At 44.4% G+C, this 18629-nt stretch overlaps 1 protein-coding gene across 1 annotated transcript in view; it reads right to left on the reverse strand.

Moving 5' to 3' along the window:
• Positions 1–18629, reverse strand: part of AOX1 (aldehyde oxidase 1) — a 71092-nt gene that overhangs the window by 8304 nt on the left and 44159 nt on the right. Inside the window, exons 24-31 of the mRNA XM_027115866.1 lie at positions 15628–15714; positions 14597–14788; positions 12091–12318; positions 6822–6917; positions 4634–4762; positions 3868–3942; positions 2395–2447; positions 1055–1169 (exon numbers count right to left, since the gene is read on the reverse strand). Of these exons, the coding sequence (XP_026971667.1) occupies positions 1055–1169; positions 2395–2447; positions 3868–3942; positions 4634–4762; positions 6822–6917; positions 12091–12318; positions 14597–14788; positions 15628–15714 (975 nt within the window). The remainder of the gene's footprint in view (positions 1–1054; positions 1170–2394; positions 2448–3867; positions 3943–4633; positions 4763–6821; positions 6918–12090; positions 12319–14596; positions 14789–15627; positions 15715–18629) is intronic.

Consider the following 18629-nt stretch of genomic DNA (forward strand, 5'->3'; position numbering starts at 1 on the left):
TTTTTTTTTTTTTTTTTTTGCGGTATGCGGGCCTCTCACTGTTGTGGTCTCTCCCGTTGTGGAGCACAGGCTCCGGACGTGCAGGCTCAGCAGCCATGGCTCACGGGCCCAGCTGCTCCGCGGCATGTGGGATCTTCCCGGACCGGGGCACGAACCCGTGTCCCCTGCATCGGCAGGCGGACTCTCAACCACTGCGCCACCAGGGAAGCCCCATAGCATTTCTTAAAAGCATAAGGATGCTCTTAAACTATCTAAAAAGCAGGAGCTAGCTGGACAAAAGATATCAAAAGCTGGCCACCAGCTCCCCTGGGCTGGCCCTTGGTGCTTGTTAGCAGATTGTGGATGCTTATGAAATCCTTCAAGAACGCCATATGGGGCTTCCCTGGTGGCGCAGGGGTTGAGAATCTGCCTGCTAATGCAGGGGACATGGGTTCGAGCCCTGGTCTGGGAGGATCCCACATGCCGCGGAGCAACTGAGCCCGTGCGCCACAACTACTGAGCCTGCGCATCTGGAGCCTGTGCTCCGCAATAAGAGAGACCGCGACAGTGAGAGGCCCGTGCACCGCGATGAAGAGTGGCCCCCGCTTGCCACAACTAGAGAAAGCCCTCTCACAGAAACGAAGACCCAACACAGCAAAAATAAATAAATTAATTTATAAACTCCTATCCCCAATATCTTCTTAAAAAGAAAGAAAAGGATGCCATATGATGGCATTTCATGGAAGAGGAAGCCCCCTGTAGGCTGTGTTTCTACATCGAAGCCCCCTGTAGGCTGTTTCTTCCTTGAAGCCCCCTGTAGGCTGTGTTTCTTCCTTGAAGTGATTTTTTTTCCTGATTCCATTTGGAAGAGCAGGGGAAATAAAGAAGAGAGGCTGCCAATTGTTTTCCACATAAAACACCGAGGCAATTGCTGAGCTTCTATCTTCCTTGGTAAAACAGACAAATTATCCTTAGGCCGATTACATGGTGCCTCTCTGGTGCTCAGACAGATGGAACATGTGGAAAATAGATGTATCTAGAGTTCAACTTGAAGACCTTCCCAACTGGTACTGACCTTATGAGCACCTGTCAGACAGTCTATCTCAACCTCGGAACAGGCAGCTCCATAAACAAAGTATTCGAAAGGACGGCCTTCGCCTGTCTCCCAGTTCATGTTCGACTCATAACCCCTGGAGGAAATAGAATTCTTGAGGAGCGTTGTTAAGTGATCAAGTCCCCTAATTGCAGACCACAATGATTAAACAGACCCGTTAAGAGCTATGCTCAATTTGTATGCACAGCAAACCAGAGGAGTGCACAGGTACAATGATGTGTAGCACATAATACATGCAATAAGTCTGCTGAATAAATAAATATTTACTTCTTTCTTATTAAACTTGCTTTGCCTGATAACAACATGAAACCACTCCCTACCACTGACTCCTTATGCTTGGAAGTTAACTGCTGACTGTATGGCTATTCATCCTATTGCTTTGGCTAATATTGGGTCACGTAATCCTATCGTCGTCAGATTTGGGGGATTCCACCTGGATTTTACACCAAACACTACATCAGAGGTGCACGCTTGCCAGTTCACCCGTCTGCTGGCTCTAGGATTCAGCCTTCTGTGCGAGGGATCAGGCCCCTTGGCTCTCATTCTGTGCCCTACTCTGGTCGTTCCATCAGGCACCATGGCCTGCTCTCTTCCTAACTGTTCTTTAAGAACACCAAACAAATGCCATGGTAGAAAACAAGCATAGGCCAGCAGCTTGCCGGTACTTTCTACCCTTCTCTTCTCTGCTCCGCCCAGTCTGGAGGGGCTTATTCCTGAGAGCCAATTCCTGATAGCCTGGGACTCCCATGACAAGTGACAAAGAGACAAAATCAGGTATGACTCTCTATATCACTCTATTCTCTGATGGCTTCCACTCTCCATTAAAATAACTCGATAAATTGACAGATTCTTTTCCAAAGTGTCTGAGTTCTAGTTGTGCCACATCTTGACAACACACAGTTATTGTCAAATTCTTATATTTTGCCAATCTAGAAGGTGTGAGATGGTATTTATCTTATTATGGGTTTAATTTGCATCCCTTTTCCTTCATTTCCTAACTTAAGGGACACACTGAGTTTTCAACAAAAGGTCAACCACTGTTGTGGGTTCCAAGCACTAACCCCCAGGTTAGTACTTCCCAGTATGATTTGAATCATCGATTCAGCTGTATTTTATTTCTGTGTCTATTTTTTCCCAGGCTTTCTGGAAATTTGGATTAAGTAGCACCTAAATGTTCTTTATAACAGTGGGTTAACACAAGGTACAAAATCATTTTTTGCCAAAATGGCAAACAGAAATGAAACTTCCCCTCAAGATACCGCTGCCATTTTCCATAGCATGCGATTGAAAGGACTATTTACCTGAAGTATCCAGTAGCTGAAAGACTAATGCTTTCATCAAAAGCAGCCTGTGCCTGGAAAAGAAGAATACAACGTGATGCGATAAAGATGTTTAAAGTAAGAATCACTCGAGACTTCAATATTAATTTTACTCTGTGTTAAATAAAGTGATCAGTAGTAATAACTAGGAAGGACCAAGTTTAATTTATTCCTTTCAGCATTTTCCATCTCTATAGGCATTTATGGTTCACTGCTTGTAGGAATAGCATTTGTTCAATGCATATCATCATAATAAACGACTCCCATGGTATGTGACACTTATAGATTGGACTATTGGGGGCAACACATGTTCTGCTTATAAAGAATTTCACTCAGTCACCTGGTAAGACTTAGCCTATTAACACAGAACATTTCAGGAAAAAATGGGTGGTCAGACATTTAATTTTAATATCATGTATCCATAACAGACTGAGGAGAGGGGTACAATCTTACTAAATTGTACCATTTACACCAAAAGGCTTCTCCTGACTCTGCAGTGTACACAGTTGACTAAGATACAAAATGATGCCCCCAAGTCTGAGAAAGAAAAATGTGAGAAGTGCAACCATTACAGAGGAAAGTGGGCTGAATGGCAGCATTTTTTGATGGTGGAGGACTGACTCTCTTGCACTGCATCTCTCTCCATCTTTCTCCAACCAGACTCTCCCAGGAAGCACTGGGCAAAGGGCAGAAATAAATATGCCCAGAAAGGATTGACAGCTCCTATAAATATGAATTATAGAATGAATCCTAACTCTATGGAATAGCAGGAACCATTTCTAAGTAAGACTCTCCAATGTTATTTCCTCCAGACCAGTGCTTTAATATGAGTTGACATCCTAGAAGTGTCAGCCTTCAGTGGGTATCCATTCCACACCACCTGGTACTTTAGAACCTGTTACTCTGAAAAGTTTCCTAGTTGACTTTAGAATGTGTGTCTTCTCATCCAATTAGATTTTAGGTGGATGAAAGGAAGCAGTTGAATATTTCCATTCCATTTAGTGCCTACTACTTGCTGAATATATACCCAAATGGCTTGGTTTCCTCTGTCTAAAGAGCGCTTATATGATTTTTACTTTTATAAAAGGATTCTAGTGTTATCTTCCAATTTTAGGAACAGGGGAACCCCCCAAAAAAGAATAAATAGACGGACTGCTATTATCTAGAAAATACCTAGATTCCTTAGGAAGAAACATTAATTAATTCTTGATTAAAACAAGAGTTCTGGACACAAGAACCATCTTTTCTCTAATAGAGAATTGTCCCAGATGTAGGAGTTCCTCCATCATGCTGTGATAACATCTCCACATGCCGAGAGCCAAGGGCTTCTATTGATCATGATGTAACTGCAGTACCTTTTAACGTGCCCTTTCTACTGGTATTTGATTCACACGTCTCACTCTCCTCTCTCCGTTTTTTTCCTAACATACAACACAAAGTAACAGTGGTTCTCACCCAGTCCTTCCAAGTGCCTCCAGGATTCTTGCTGATGATGGGTTCAAGGCGTTTTAGAAGAGTTTGACAAGCATCCTAGGGATTATTTTTTAGTTAAAATTATGATCATAATGTCACGAGAACAACAATTTCAAAAACACACTATTATGTGCTGTTATATAGGCTTATTTAAGAGGAGAAGGAAGACACCAACCCCGTAAGAGGTGGGGTGAAAGGTCTCATGGAGTTGGGGGTGAAGCATGAGCTGGTCTTAAAGACAGACTGCCTGGGATGGGGGCCGTGTAAGCCCTGCTAAGCGGTCAGGACTTAACAGAAAAGCTGTTGATAAACCACTGGTCACTGTTTTTAAGCACAGCACGGTCAGATTTATTTTGTGGGAAAGCTTTCCCTGGCTGCAGGAAGCCAGAGTGAAAGGCAATGAAACTGGGGTGGACAGACAGAGGCTCGCGATGGCCCTGACAAGAGGCGCGAGTTTGAACCAAAGCAGCCGTGGTACTGCAACCTGGAACTGGAAAGAGACATTTCTGAGTAGAACTGATAGGGCTTGGGGACCAGTGAGCTGTCAGGAGTGAGGGAGAAAGGAGGTGGCATCTCCCGCTCGGGAGAGTGGCCAGTCCTGACACTGACTGAGCCCCCGACTGGGGGAAGGCGCAGTTTTCCCCAAGAGGGTGTGGGAAGGAGACAAGAGCTGGGTTGATCTGCAACATCTTCTGAGCTCCAGCCTTGACGGGGTTCATGATTTGGGTGCCACTGCAACGATTTTTACCTTTACTGCCAACCCATTGAGATCGGCCACCACGGAGCCTCCAGAGATGTTTGCATTAGGGACGGTTTCTGTGCTTGTTCCCCGAAGGTGCATGTTGGACAATGGCATCCTTAATTCACGACTGGCCACCTGGATTTTGGAAGAGATCTTCTTTCACTTTTCTTTGGTTAGTCATAGACCCGTGCACTTAGCATACGATAGCATGTGTGTGGAACACCCCCATGCCCAACTGGAACAAGCGGCAGGACCACGAATTCTTCCAGCCACAAGAAGTTCCTCTTGTCTAAGACCCTGTAGCTAGTCTGGCCCGCCAGCCCTGAGCACACTTTCTTGTTCTTTGACTTTCTTTTGTGCAATAGCACCAGGAAGAGGAGGTGAGGCCCCAAGCCAAGGCAGGAAGAAATGTTTCATGTTTTCATCATCAAGAAATCAGCATCTTCAAGGCCCCTCCTACCTCTGCACTCTGCAAAATTCTAGCAAATCTGACTTCATCAGAGAGGAGATGCCTTATGCACATTTCTGGAGATGCTCCAGGAAGAGAGCATTTCTGAGAAAGGACAATGGCTTTGTTAAAGCAGCTGCACCAACCAGAGATCCCAGAAGTACATGGTGCCAGTGCCACTGGTCAACATAAGGACTTAGCTGGCTGCTAGGTTCTTCCTTTGTGTTTAATGATGGGGCAAAATCATACTACTCATCTCAGCTGGTTCCACATTCTCTTTCCTGCTAGCAGTATGGCTTAGTTGAGTTTGTCCACAATTACGACAGGGGCATAAGGCATACAGAGCCCTCCCCATCACTGGCTTTCAGAAGACTGCCTACACAAAGTGCATAGGCTTAGAACAGAAAGGTTTCTGGCGGCCCAATAAGGAAAACACGGAAGTCTCACCCCAGAAAGGGGGACAGGTATGACCACACAATTCTCAAGCGAGTGATAACATGAAATAAAACATAAATTCGGCACCTCTATGATCAGAAAAGTGCAAATTAAAGCAATAATGAGACACTTTCCTCTATTAAATTATCTAAGATTTAAAAAAAACAATCCATCATGTACAACGTTGAGTAGTGGTGTAATGTGATGGATACTTTCTGGAAAACAATTTGGTAACATGTGGCAAGTGACTTAAGATATATTCTGTGACCCAGTAATTCCATTCCTGGAATTTATTAAAAAAAATCATTGGTTTGATCACAGGTTTATGGACAAAAATGTTCACTGAAGTGTTCAGCAATTGGGGATGGCTAAATAAATTATACAGACATATACATGCAGCATTAAAAATCATGATTGTAAAGAATTCTTAATGACAGGAGGAAATGGTCACTCTATATAAGGATAGGTGAAAATCCAGGATATAAAATTATATAAAAAGAATGCTAGTGATTTTTTGAAAAAGAAAAAATGTCAAAATAGAGAGACCCCAAAACAGTGATTATTGCTAAGTGGTAGAATTATGCAGGGTTTTCTAAAATAATGTTTGCCTTTCAAACGTTTTATAATCTGTAATATTACAATAATTAGCAAAATAGAAACAGTAGCTAAAAATTATTCTAAAATAATTGAGCGAAAAGAAAACTGGTAGCTCGGTTAGAAATATCAAATGTGTTTTATACTATCAGTTGTTCAGAGTCCTTACTATAAAAAGGGCAAGAGGGAGATGCAAGAGGGAAGAGATACGGGGACATATGTATATGTATAACTGATTCACTTTGTTATAAAGCAGAAACTAACACACCACTGTAAAGCAATTATACTCCAATAAAGATGTAAAATAAATAAATAAAAAATAAAAGGTTGGGGAACCCTAAAAAAAAAAGAGGCATTAAAAAAAAGGGCAAGAAACAATGCAATACATGAGAATTTCTAAATCTTTTTATTGCCCAGCAAAGGTTCAAAAAAGACAACACACTTGTTAATATATCCAAAGGAAAGCAGCAAATGACCATACAACCTTCTTTAGCAGTAAGACAACCAGAGGCTATTCTACCACATTCTTTCAGGAGGGTCAGTTACAAAACTGGCTTGTTTACCCAGTTTCTGTGAATAGCTTAGCAGTTGAAGTAGTCAAAGCTAAAGTCTCCTATCCTTTTTATTTGGGAACAGAAGATGTACACTCCAGGTTTCTCTCTCCTACACATATCTACAAGCACACATCCGACTTAATCCAATTATCTGCACTCTTACCTGAATCATTTTAGTGTGGACCCCCTGCCCCATTTCAATTCCACCATGAGTCACCAGCACAGACCCATCTAGATAAATGTGAACCAGGGCAGCAGCCTAAGCAAAAAAGATGAAAACAGTTGCCGCGATCTTTTTGACTGACATTATCACATATCTTGTCAATTAGAAAACCTTTTCCCCGTAAAGCATCCCCTCCCTCCTTTCCACATCTGCCAAAATAAACGCAGACCCTTTCCCCATTGCCCTGAGAGCACTGAGCAGAGCCAGGGCAAGGCCGGGACAGGTGCTGCCTCATGATCGTCCCACAAGAGGCCAGCTTGTCGCTGGATGGCTGTGAGTCTGGGGCAGGATTAGTTAGGCTGCTTACGCTACTATTTCCTCAGTAGAAAAGCTGAGCGCACTGGTACCTTCAAGGATCCCCCCTACCCAGGGTGGAACAATAATCTGGATTTGGGTGTTTTGGGGGAGAGGGTGTCGTCAGTTTTAAATGCAAAGTTAAGTATAGATAGTTTGGGGAAGAAGGAAGACTTGTTTACATGAACACTTATCCCCATAGTTGTAGGTATGTTATAGAGAAGCAAAAATAAAAACCCAAATAAGATGGGGCAGATAGACATTACATTTTTGCTGCCAAATGAGCTAAGCCCACCCTCAGTCATCTTGGCCCAGAGTGATAGGGCTTTAGAGTTCGAAGAGAACTTCGAAGTAATCTTATCTAACTGCACAGCTCCCACAGGAATACAGAAGGAACCAAACAGCTAACATAGAATAAAAGGCTGCTGTGGTCAGAAACACCCAGGCTCTAAGCTAAGCATGTTTTACAGTCGATAGGAATGTGCCTTCTTGCCAAGTCTGCCTGTGCTAAACTAGGGGGTATGGAGATGGGCCAGGAGACTGAGATATCCCAGGAGACTGCAGAAAATGTGAATGGCGTCTTCACTTTGAGTCTCCAGTATACGAGCAATATTAACAGCATATGGTCCTAGAGAAAAATGCTTCTACTGGTTCCACTGTGATTCAGGGGGTCTCCAAGGCACACCTTTACTGCTGCTCAACTGGGAAATGTCAGCCTCTTAGATGTAGTCTAGGCCAGCCAGGGGTCACTAAAAGCTATCGACTAGGTTTCTTAATATCTAAGCTTCTATGCAGAGTGGCATAATAATCTAGGATTTGTAAAGGCAGGTCTTCAGAAAATTCTGGTAACAAGCTAATTTCCATTTAATGAAGCTAAAATTTTTAAGCCTTGCTTTACTCACTTAGATTAGTTATAAACAACCCTGGTCAGAAGTGAAAGTCAAAGGAACTGCATGTCAATCACCAGATATGCCCAAGGAAAGGAGTGCATTCCTAGATCGATTCTTTGCCCACCAGAAGGACCTTTAGAGCCACCTGTGGGCCATGGGCCACACTTGGAGAGCTGCCTCTTTACTGGCATCCAAAGGTTCACACTACTCTAGCAAATGACACGCAGAAGCCTCTAGCATTCCAAATCAGGCACTTTGACAGTGAAAATGGGCTCTATTTACCTGGTCAGCTGGTATAAACTAGGGATGTATTGAGAATATGGGGACATAGGAGCACTTTCTCTGAGGACAAAGGCACCTACACTCACAGCCCAAGGGAGAATCTTAGAACCTTAGGAAAGGCATCGTTGCCATAATAATCATATCCAAGTGCCTTGGGGAGATCCAGCAGAGCACGTTTTACTGTCTGTTGACATATCAGTCCTGGAAACACTGTCTTGTGCTCCTGGTCATTTATTCTCTAAACAATAAAGATAAGGAGTGACATCCTCTACAGAGCACCCGGGGCGGGCTGCCCAGGGGTTATGCACCAGACGGCGGGGAGGGGGTGGTGGGGGTGGGGGGGTGGGGATGCCAGCTGCAGCGGCTGCTCCTGGGCTCCATTCTATGGCACCTCTTTATACTCTGCTGGAATGTAAGCCCCCTGAAAGGAAAGTCCATGTCCTAAGGCATCCTTTGCAAAGCCACATAGTAACTCACGAGTAGTAAGTACTCAATAAAAGTTTGATAAATGAATTGGCAACAGCATAGCCATTTAATCTGTTCCTTAAGCTTGTAGACACTCTATTTGGCCTCCTGGGCTCTGCCAGCAATTCAGAAGTTGCTTGTGGGTGAAATGTGTAACTGGCACATGTGATTGAACTACAAGTACAGGGGATTGTGCATTTCATCACGTGTGACCCCGCTGGCAGCAGCGCTCTGCCTGTGTGTCAGGGCAGCATTTCTGTCCGAGACTGCTGAGTAGTTGTCCCATGTGCTGCTGCAGTCTTCTTGGGCCACTTACAATGTCGAATTCGGTTCAGTTAAGTGGTACCACTGGGTGGCTCATTGTTAGCGCCAGAAAAGATAATTCTGCAACGCTGCATCTGCGAAATCAGCACAACTGGCACGTGGGAACAGATAGTTGTCCAATATAAACTTGGAACTTAGTCTGTGAAATGTAAGTCCTCAAGCAATGACTGCTGGTGTTGGTGAGACATGAGCTTTGACCCAACAGATTCCCAAAATGTCTCAGCCATTCAAACGTTTGAGTTCCTCTTCTGTGCCAGGTGCCGTATGAAGGCCCTGGGAATACAGAGGTTCATTAGATACTGTGCGCACTTCAGTGCTCTGTCTAGGAATTAAATATAATGCAGGTGAGGCACGTTTGACACCCTCAGCTGTTGGGAGCACAGTCTTGAAGTCAAGTCCTTGTTCTACCACTCACTAGCTGGATGTCCTTCCGTAGGAGAGCGGACCTCTGTGGGCTTCAGCTCCCCCTTCTCTGAAACAGAATCACACCAGCCAACAGAGGGGAGATAGGGCTTAAATCAAGTGGGAAATTGCAAATCACCCAGCGTAGGGCTGTAGACGCAGAAGGTGCTCTAGTTCCCCCCTCTATCTGGTTTGCTTCAGAACAGAGGCTTTCAGCGTATGGCTTCCAGGAAGCAGCCCGAGTGATCTCAAACTCCTCAGTTCAACTCTGCAATTCAGCCCTAAGCAAATGTTTTAAGCATAGAAGCTGGTTTCCAGGGAAGGATGGGAGGGGATGGTGGTGGTGGGGAAGGCGTCTCAGGAGCCTTTGAGAATGAATTTGTGCTGCTGGCTGTTGTCTAGTTTCTTCCCAGCTGAGCTGAATCCCACCTCAGTTCCCCCCAGAAGGTGCTATGGGGAAGCAGCTTGATGTAGCTGACAAAGCACAGCTTCTGGAGCCTCTGAGACCTGAGTTCCGGCACCGGCCCTGCCTCTCACCAGCTGTGGGACTCTGGACAAGTTATTTAAGCTCTCTGAGCCTCAGTTTCTCATCATTAACATAAGGTTACAAATCTTATAGATTGCCCTGAGGGCTGAATGAGATAAAATCTAAAAGAACTTACAACATAGTAGGTGCTCAGTAATTACCGTTAATTTTTATCTACCTTTGGAGAAATTTCTGATGAGGGAAATGGGACAGACCTAGTCTCCTGTGGAGGCCAGGTATTAAGTAATGGCAACCATTGAATAGAGACAGCCTGCCATGTCTACCCACAGCCTAACGCCCCCAAATTTCCAGAAGATTCATATACAATGGAAATTGTTTTCTGCATGATCCTGGTCGGTGTACTCAAGGACAGACGGCCCAGACTGGCCTCTTTGCTGGCCGCTAGCTAATCAGTTTGCCCCAAAACTATATACAAAGAGTCACTGCTCGCTAACCCTTTTCTAGGGATAGTTTTCCCCCTTCCTTTCCTTTTTAATAACCTTGTTTTTGCCTTTATTCCTCAACCACAGCCTCTTGACTCTCTCATCTGAGTAAATTGTAGGCAGATGACTAAACAACATCTGTGCTGTTTTGCCATCGTAAACAGGAGAGGCATAGGAAGGCTGCACTCAGATCGCCACTGTGTTGTTACATGCCCCTCTGCGTTAACCCACCTACAATCAAAGCTGCATGAAAACGTTCTGGTGATTTCATCCGGGCTGAGTCAGGATAGATGGGTGAATGATGGGTGTGGAAACGGGGGAAGGGCCTTCCTGCCTGCTTTTCCTGGCCTCCCCATCACACGGCCTACACACTAGTGCTCTTCACGGCCCCACCCCCACTTATCCCTATTCTGTCAGCGCTCAAAACACACACCTGCCGTACCTTCTTCACGGTTCAGCCAAAGGCGTGAACTCTGCGAAGGGGAGGGACTACTGTTTTGAGGGCTCTGCCACCTCATCCACATGTATGTACAGATACATATACGGACACGTAAGAACGTAGGGAACAGGGTTCCCACGTCCCTGCTGTACAATGAGCGACAATGAAGACCACCAGCTGTTCGGGGTAAGTTCCACTCAAGAATGAAGAGGTGGAACCTGCAAGTGAGGTTTAGCAACCGAGCAGGGAATTCATTTAATCAATTAAAGAAAGTAAGCAACAAGAATAGATTTTTCAGGACTTCCCTGGTGGCACAGTGGTTAAGAATCTGCCTGCCAATGCAGGGGACACGGGTTCGAGCCCTGGGCTGGGAAGATCCCACATGCCGCGGAGCAGCTAAGCCCGTGCACCACAACTACTGAGCCCGTGTGCTGCAACTACTGAAGCCTATGCACCTAGAGCCCGTGCTCCGCAACAAGAGAAGACACCGCAATGAGAAGCCCGCGCACCGCAACAGAGTAGCCTCCGCTCGCCCCAACTAGAGAAAGCCCACGTGCAGCAACAGGACCCAACACAGCCAAAAATAAATAAATAAATATATTAAAAAGAAAAAAAAAAAGAATAGATTTTCAGTCCTCCCCGTGATACCTTTAATGGCTATAAAGTGAAAAAAAACTTCGATTGTTTGAAAAGATATTTAAATGATTTATTTTTCTGGATGTAATTTTCCCCAGCCCACCAAAAATGGGAGGAGCACCGAGTGCCTTGCAGCTTCTCGTTACTATTCCATTTCCTGTTTCTATCTCACAGAATCAGAGTAGCTGAAGAGGAGTCTTGGGGGTCATTGGTCCCCCAATACTTAAGTATTTTATACTTAAGTGATATGGGCCCACAGTGAGCTAATTCAGCTGTTCAATTCCAAGGCCAGGAATAGGTGCTGGGTCTCCCAATTTCCCAGCAAGAATGCTTGTCACCAACCCTGGGGAAGTGGGCAAAGTAGCTCTCGTCTCCTCTGGAGAAAAACTAGTTGGACGGAGCACAGCTTTGGGGAAGTTGAACAATTAGATATTGCAACCATATGGCTAATCCACCTTAATGGAAAGTTTCCTCAACACCTTTTGATTTGTCTGTTTGGAGAACTGACCTGACCAGCAGCAACTGATCCAAGGCCGACAGGAAACTTCAGGGGGACCATTGCCAGCCCCTTCTTCTTCCAGCAGTTCTCCGAGTTGAATTTTTCTACGGCTGCTTTCCTTAGGGCATAGGAAGACATGGCCATGCATTCTTTCCAACACTGGATCAGGTTCTTGGCATTAATCTCTTGTTTGTAGGGTGTTTGATCAATTTCCTTATACATGTTTATCGCTCGGACCTACAAAAGAGAAGGAGATCAAAAGGGTTGGTGGGGCACTAGGCAGACATAGTCTCTCCCACCCACTGTCCTCCTAGTCAAATTCTGCTCATCATAGAAAACCCAAACTGAGTTCAATCTACTCCTTGCTGAAGCCTTTCCCAACTCATAACATCTTCCTCTTCCTCTACTCAGAGCCTCTATCAAATGTGTTAGCACTTATATGCCTTCGATGCCACTCTTGTGGAAGTTCAGATGAAGGACTCCTTTCCTCATATTTCTTATATAACTCAACAGTGCAGTCCAGGTACACTGTGGACTCTTAATTCCAGTTGTACTTGTGAGTATCTGTTGAAAGGTAATGCTGAATTTAATTCCAGGCTACATGATCCGTGTGATTTCAATTTTCAGATGCTGAGGCAAGAGAAGACCACTCACTTCCAAACAGGAAACTATGAAAGTTTGTTTAAATATAGCCCATAACTAGGATGAAAAGCCAATTAAGTGATTCTATCCCAGGATGTCTGAAGCAGAGTAGAATTCTTCCTGAATTCCCAGAAATTGGTGACTAAGGCACCCAGCTGAGAACAAAAGGTCAAGTACTTCACATTCTCAGCTGAGAAAACTCTCAGCAGTTGAGGCCAGCCCTCTCCCCAAGCTGACAGGGGTCATTACAGACATATCTTCTTCCCATCTCCCCCTCCAAAAAGTCCCAGATCATTATAAAAGGATGACTGGAAATTAGTGAGCTGTGCCATTTTGGGGAAGGTGGTTTTTTTTGTTTTGGGGGGCTTTAAAAAATATTTATTTATTTATTTGGCTGTGCTGGGTCTTAGTTGTGGCACACGGGATCTTTAGTTGCAGCACGTGGGATCTTTAGTTGCAGCACGCGGGATCTTTAGTTGCGGCACACGGGATCTTTAGTTGCAGCACGCAGGATCTTTAGTCGTGGCACACAGGATGTTTAGTTGCGGCACACGGGATCTTTAGTTGCGGCATGTGGCACCTAGTTCCCTGACCAGGGATCAAACCCAGATGCCCTCCATTGGGAGTGTGGATCTTAACCACTGGACCACCAGGGAAATCCCTGCTGTGGTGTTTTTTTTTTTTTTTGTGGTACGCAGGCCTCTCACTGTTGTGGCCTCTCCCGTTGCGGAGGCTCCGGACGCGCAGGCTCAGCGGCCTTGGCTCATGGGCCCAGCTGCTCCGCGGTATGTGGCATCTTCCCGGACCGGGGCACGAACCCGTGTCCCCTGCATCGGCAGGCGGACTCTCAACCACTGCGCCATCAGGGAAGCCCCCTGCTGTGGTGTTTTGAAGGATGGCTACTCTCTCCTCCATCTTCTCTGGGGATGAAGGGAGGTCATTAGCTGATCCTCCTCCTAGTGCTACCAATGTGACAGCACATCTGGGAAAGAGGCCATGGTGAGACAGCCAGGAAGCGAGGGGCAGGGCCCCCCCACCAAGTTCAAGAGACATAAAGATGATGGCTCCTGTCTATGGTCACAAATTCTAGTGCTGGGGGCGGGGAGGAGGTAGATGAATCAGGGACTGGGGCTTTCCATGGATGGCTGCAGCATGGGGCCAAGAGGTGTGGGCTTCAGGGGATGCTGCGTGAGGGGCCAGCTGAGGGTCAGTTGGAGATTTAATGCTTGCAGGGGACTGTCAATTTCTGAGAGGGCTGGCAGAAATGGAGCCCGGAGACAACATACTTGAAAAGTGGCTTCATCTAACCAAGAAGAGGACAGAGAGCTTGCTGGGAGAAGTCAGCTGGGGAGATGCTGTCTGTTTTCCCTGGTCCTCACGGGACGGAGAAGGGGGCAGGGGGCACACCTTCTGCCCACCCTAACTCTACTCCAGGATCCTGGGAAGGGAACCGAGCTTGTTAATGAATGAAATTGGGACCAAGACTTAAAGAACAGAAAGGAGGCCATTTTGGTAACTGAAATGACTCAGATGACAGCTCCCTAAGATGTTAAGGAAGCAGAGGAAAGAAGGGTTTGACAGAACTTATTAGTAGCAGTTATACTTCTAACCCATGGAGACTTCTCACTAACAATGAATCCAGAGCTCACTTCTCAATACCCTCTGCCCCAGGATTTTTGAGGAGCCCGAGTAAGACAAGGACCAGGGGTTCAGGAACTCTGGAGTCCTGCTCTGTATTAAGTAGTTAGCTGGGTTACCTCCAGCAAATCATGCAGCCCCTATGGACCACAAATTCCTCAACAGGAAGACTCCCCGGGGCCCTCCCACCTCTAAAATTCACTATCGTTTGTCTGTGAAACGAATTCAGTTTTACCTTCTCAGGAGACAACCCGCATTTGGCTGCAACTTCCGTGATACAGGATTCGGTGATCAGCCCTGTCTGAGGAAAGCCAAACCCTCGCAAAGCCGTGTTGGACGGAAGGTTGGTTCTGCACGCCCATGCCCGACAGCGCAGGTTGGGAAACTTGTAGGCATTTTCCATTTTCAGAAGTCCCATCTCTATTATCTGGGGAAATCCAGAGTTGAGGTGATGAGACCTCATCCTTGTGCACCTGTTTTACCATCCTGAGACTTCGGACCAAAATCAGGCCAGAAATGACCTACGTCACATCAAACATGCTGACCTTGACCCATGTCTCAAATTAAATGCATTTTTACTGTAAAATGAGTTTTAAAGATTTGAATAATTTTTTTGAAATCATGACTTTTACATTTTCACATTAGGGCTAATGCATTTTTCCCCAGGTTTTAAAAATTTCCAAAAGCCTTTGAAGCATTCATAGGCCCTCTCAGTCTACAGAATGTAGACTCTCTCTCAGTTTACAGAATAAAATATCCTGAAAAACAGGAAAAAAAATGCTGGTATTTGGCCTAATACATTTGTTCTCAACCAGGGGCAATTTTCCCCTCTTCCTTCCTGGGACATTTGCCAATGTCTGGAGATATTTTGGGTTGTTAGGTCTGGAGGGTAGCTGCGCCACTGACACATACTGGATAGAAGCCAATGATATTGAGGGACCTCTTATAGTGCACAGGGCGGCCCTACAGCAAAGAATTATCCATTTCAAAACATCAGTGGGGTCAAGGTGAAGGTCTAATGCTTGCATCTGGGAAGAGAGCTCTAAGTTTGGGAAACACGGAGATAACACACAGATGCAGACTTAGCCAGTATCTCTGGGCTCACCCCTGGGGGCACCAGTTAGTAACATGAGTCTACTCGCTCCCTGCATTGCGAATCTTTACGCTTTTCTAATTAAATATTATTTAACTACTGAACATTTTTCTGAGTTAAATAATTTTACGTAACACTTTCCAGAATGTGAATTTGCTCATTAAAACACTTACAAGTAATGACTCATCCAGGGAGGCACCTCCATTGCTATAATGCTCTACATCCAGGGCCAAGATTCTGCCATCGTTCATGAATCCAGCCTGGGGAAAGAGAATGGACTTCTGATACTGGTTCTGGGGACCCAGTCTCTCTAAAGTTTACTCTGTCACTTGTGAACCCTCTACATATAGATGAACAATTTTATGACCTTAGATTTGACAATTTCTTGGATAAGACACCAAAAGCATAAGCAACAAAAGAAAAAATAGATAAACTGGACGATATCAAAATTTAAAACTTCCCGGTATCAAAGGATACAATCAACAGAGTGAAAAGGCAATCCAGAGAATGGGAGAAAATATTTGCAAACCATGTATCTGATAAGGGGTTAACATCTGGGATGTATAAAGAACTCCCACAACTCAACAACAAAAAGCCCCAAACAACCTGATTAAAAAGTAGACAAAGGACTTGAATAGACACTTCTCCAATGAAAATATACAAAATGGGTAACAAGCACATGAAAAGATGCTCGGCATCACTAATAATTAGGGAAATGCCAATCAAAACCATAAGATACCACCTCACATCCATTAGAATAGCTACTATAGCAAAAAAAAAAAAAAAACCCAAAACAGAAACAAAACAATAAGTGTTGGTGCAGATGTGGAGAAACTGGAACCCTTGTGCACTCTTGGTGGGAAGGTAAAATGGTGCAGCTGGGTATTTATCCAAAGGAATTGAAGGCAGGATCTCAGGGAGATATATGTATACCTATGTTCACAGCAGCATTATTCACAAGGGGTAGAAGCAACTCAAGTGTCCATCAGTAAATGAGTGGAGAAACAAAATATGGCATATACATACGATGGAATATTATTCAGCCAAAAAAAGGAAGGAAAAAATTCTGACACATGCTACAACATGGATGAACTTTGTGGACATTACGCTAAGTGAAATAAGTCAGTCACAAAAGGACCAACACTGTATGGTTCTATTTATGTGAGGCACCCAAAGTAGTCAAATGCACAGAGACAGACAGTAGAATGGTGGTTTCCTGGGGCTGCTGGGAGAGGAAGGAATGGGGAGTTATTGCTTAATGGGTACAGAGTTTCAGTTTTGCAAGGTGAAAAGAATTCCAGAGATGGATGGTGATGACCGCACAACAATGTGACTGTACTTAATAATGCCACTGAACTGTACACTTAAAAATGGTTAAGATAGTACATTTTATGTTATGTGTATTTTGCCACAAATAAAAATAATAACAATAAAAAGGAAGGATAGAGAAAGATATAAAAGCAAAACAAACACACACAAAAACCCTCCTGTTTAATCTGTCACTACTGTTCAATCTTTTTTCTCCTCCTAAAGCAAATCAACTGCATATTTCTTGACCTCTTATTCTCGCCATAAGTTCTTGAATTCTGACTCCCATCCTCATATTTCCACCAAAACCTTTTCCCCTAAAGCCAGCGACCTTCTAATCTCCAAATCTGGTGGCCTGCACATAATGGACGCTGCACATTTTTCTCATAGGGCCCAATTTCATCACAATTCTCAGCAGTATTTGGTGTTGCTGGAGGTCTTTTAAATAAATATCTTCCTTGCTTTTAAGATGTATTCAATATTTCTGAACTTATTAAAGTTCATTTTGGGAATTCCCTGGTGCTCCAGTGGTTAGGACTCTGTGCTTTCATTGCCAGGGCCCGGGTTCGATCCCTGATCGGGGAACTAAGATCCCACAAGCCATGCGACGTAGCCAAAAGAAAATAATAATAATAATAAAAGTAAAGTTTATTTTAATGATTTTTGTTGACTGGAGCCAAATTCAAACTGAAGTCAAGGGCATGAACTATGAATTCAGCAGTTTAAGTCTGAATCCTGGGTCTGCCACTTAACCCACTCTGTGATCTCGGACAAGTCACATAACCTCTCTGACTATCTGTGACCTGGCAATAAGTAAGGTAATGCAAGCAAAATCATAAGCCAGTGACTGAAACCTAGCAAGTATCCTAAATAATACTACTGTAAATGTTATTAATATCATCTCCTGTCCTCATACTACCCTCCATCAGAACACATTATTTTCTCAAGGTTTTAATCATCACTATGCTGATGGTTTCTGTAACTTATAATCCAGTCTTTTCAATAAAGTCCCATATCGATGAAGGACATTTCCACTTTTAAATGTCCCACTGTCACTTCTTCTCCAAACACACAAATAAACTCATCCCTGTCCGTCTAGACTGTTTCCTCCTTCCAACTTGGCTCTTTCTATCAGAAACCTCCAAGGCATGTTTGTGGTTTTTATTCTCCATTATATTTTGCTAAGTTTGTCACCGAATTCTATTTTATTTTATAATAGCTCTTGGACCCATCTCTTTTTCTACATCTTCCTATTGTAGCCAGACCCCAACTGCTTCATGTCTGAAAGCATCAGCTGCCTCCGGCGGTCTGCGTCCTCCCTCCTCGCTAGGCCGTCCTGCCCAGTGCCATCATATTCTCCCCCTCAAAGCGCCCATGTTTGGTTATGACACTTGACTGGTCAAGCATCTACTCAGTCTCACTGTATCTTATGAGATCAAGTTTAACCTCCCATCCTGGGATTCTCAGGCCACTCTGAGCCTGGCATCACCTAACCCAACCCATCTTATTTCCCATTACTTTCCAGTAAGTGCTCTGTGCGCTAATTCCCCTTCTCCCCTTACTCCTGCCCCTATCAAACAGGCCGTGTGTATCCCACCTCTGCATTTATGCTGCTACTATTCCCACCACCTTCTTTCTGCCTTCTTTCTGCCAATCCATTCTTGAAGGTCATTTACGTTTCACCTTCTCTAAGAAGTTTCCTGTACACACCCCAACTCATATTCATCTCTCCTCATAGTTTTACTATGTGCACCTCCTCCTTTAACCTGAGATTATTATGTTTTCATAATGACTTCATATGTGTAAGTCTTATTTCTCCCTCAACGGCTAAAATGTGGTCTCCTTCAGGACAAAGTTTGCTCTAATA

The sequence above is a fragment of the Aethalodelphis obliquidens genome, unplaced genomic scaffold (assembly GCF_003676395.1).
Source record: "Aethalodelphis obliquidens isolate GAN/ISIS:26980383/991018 unplaced genomic scaffold, ASM367639v1 scaffold2, whole genome shotgun sequence".
NCBI lineage: Eukaryota > Metazoa > Chordata > Mammalia > Artiodactyla > Delphinidae > Aethalodelphis > Aethalodelphis obliquidens.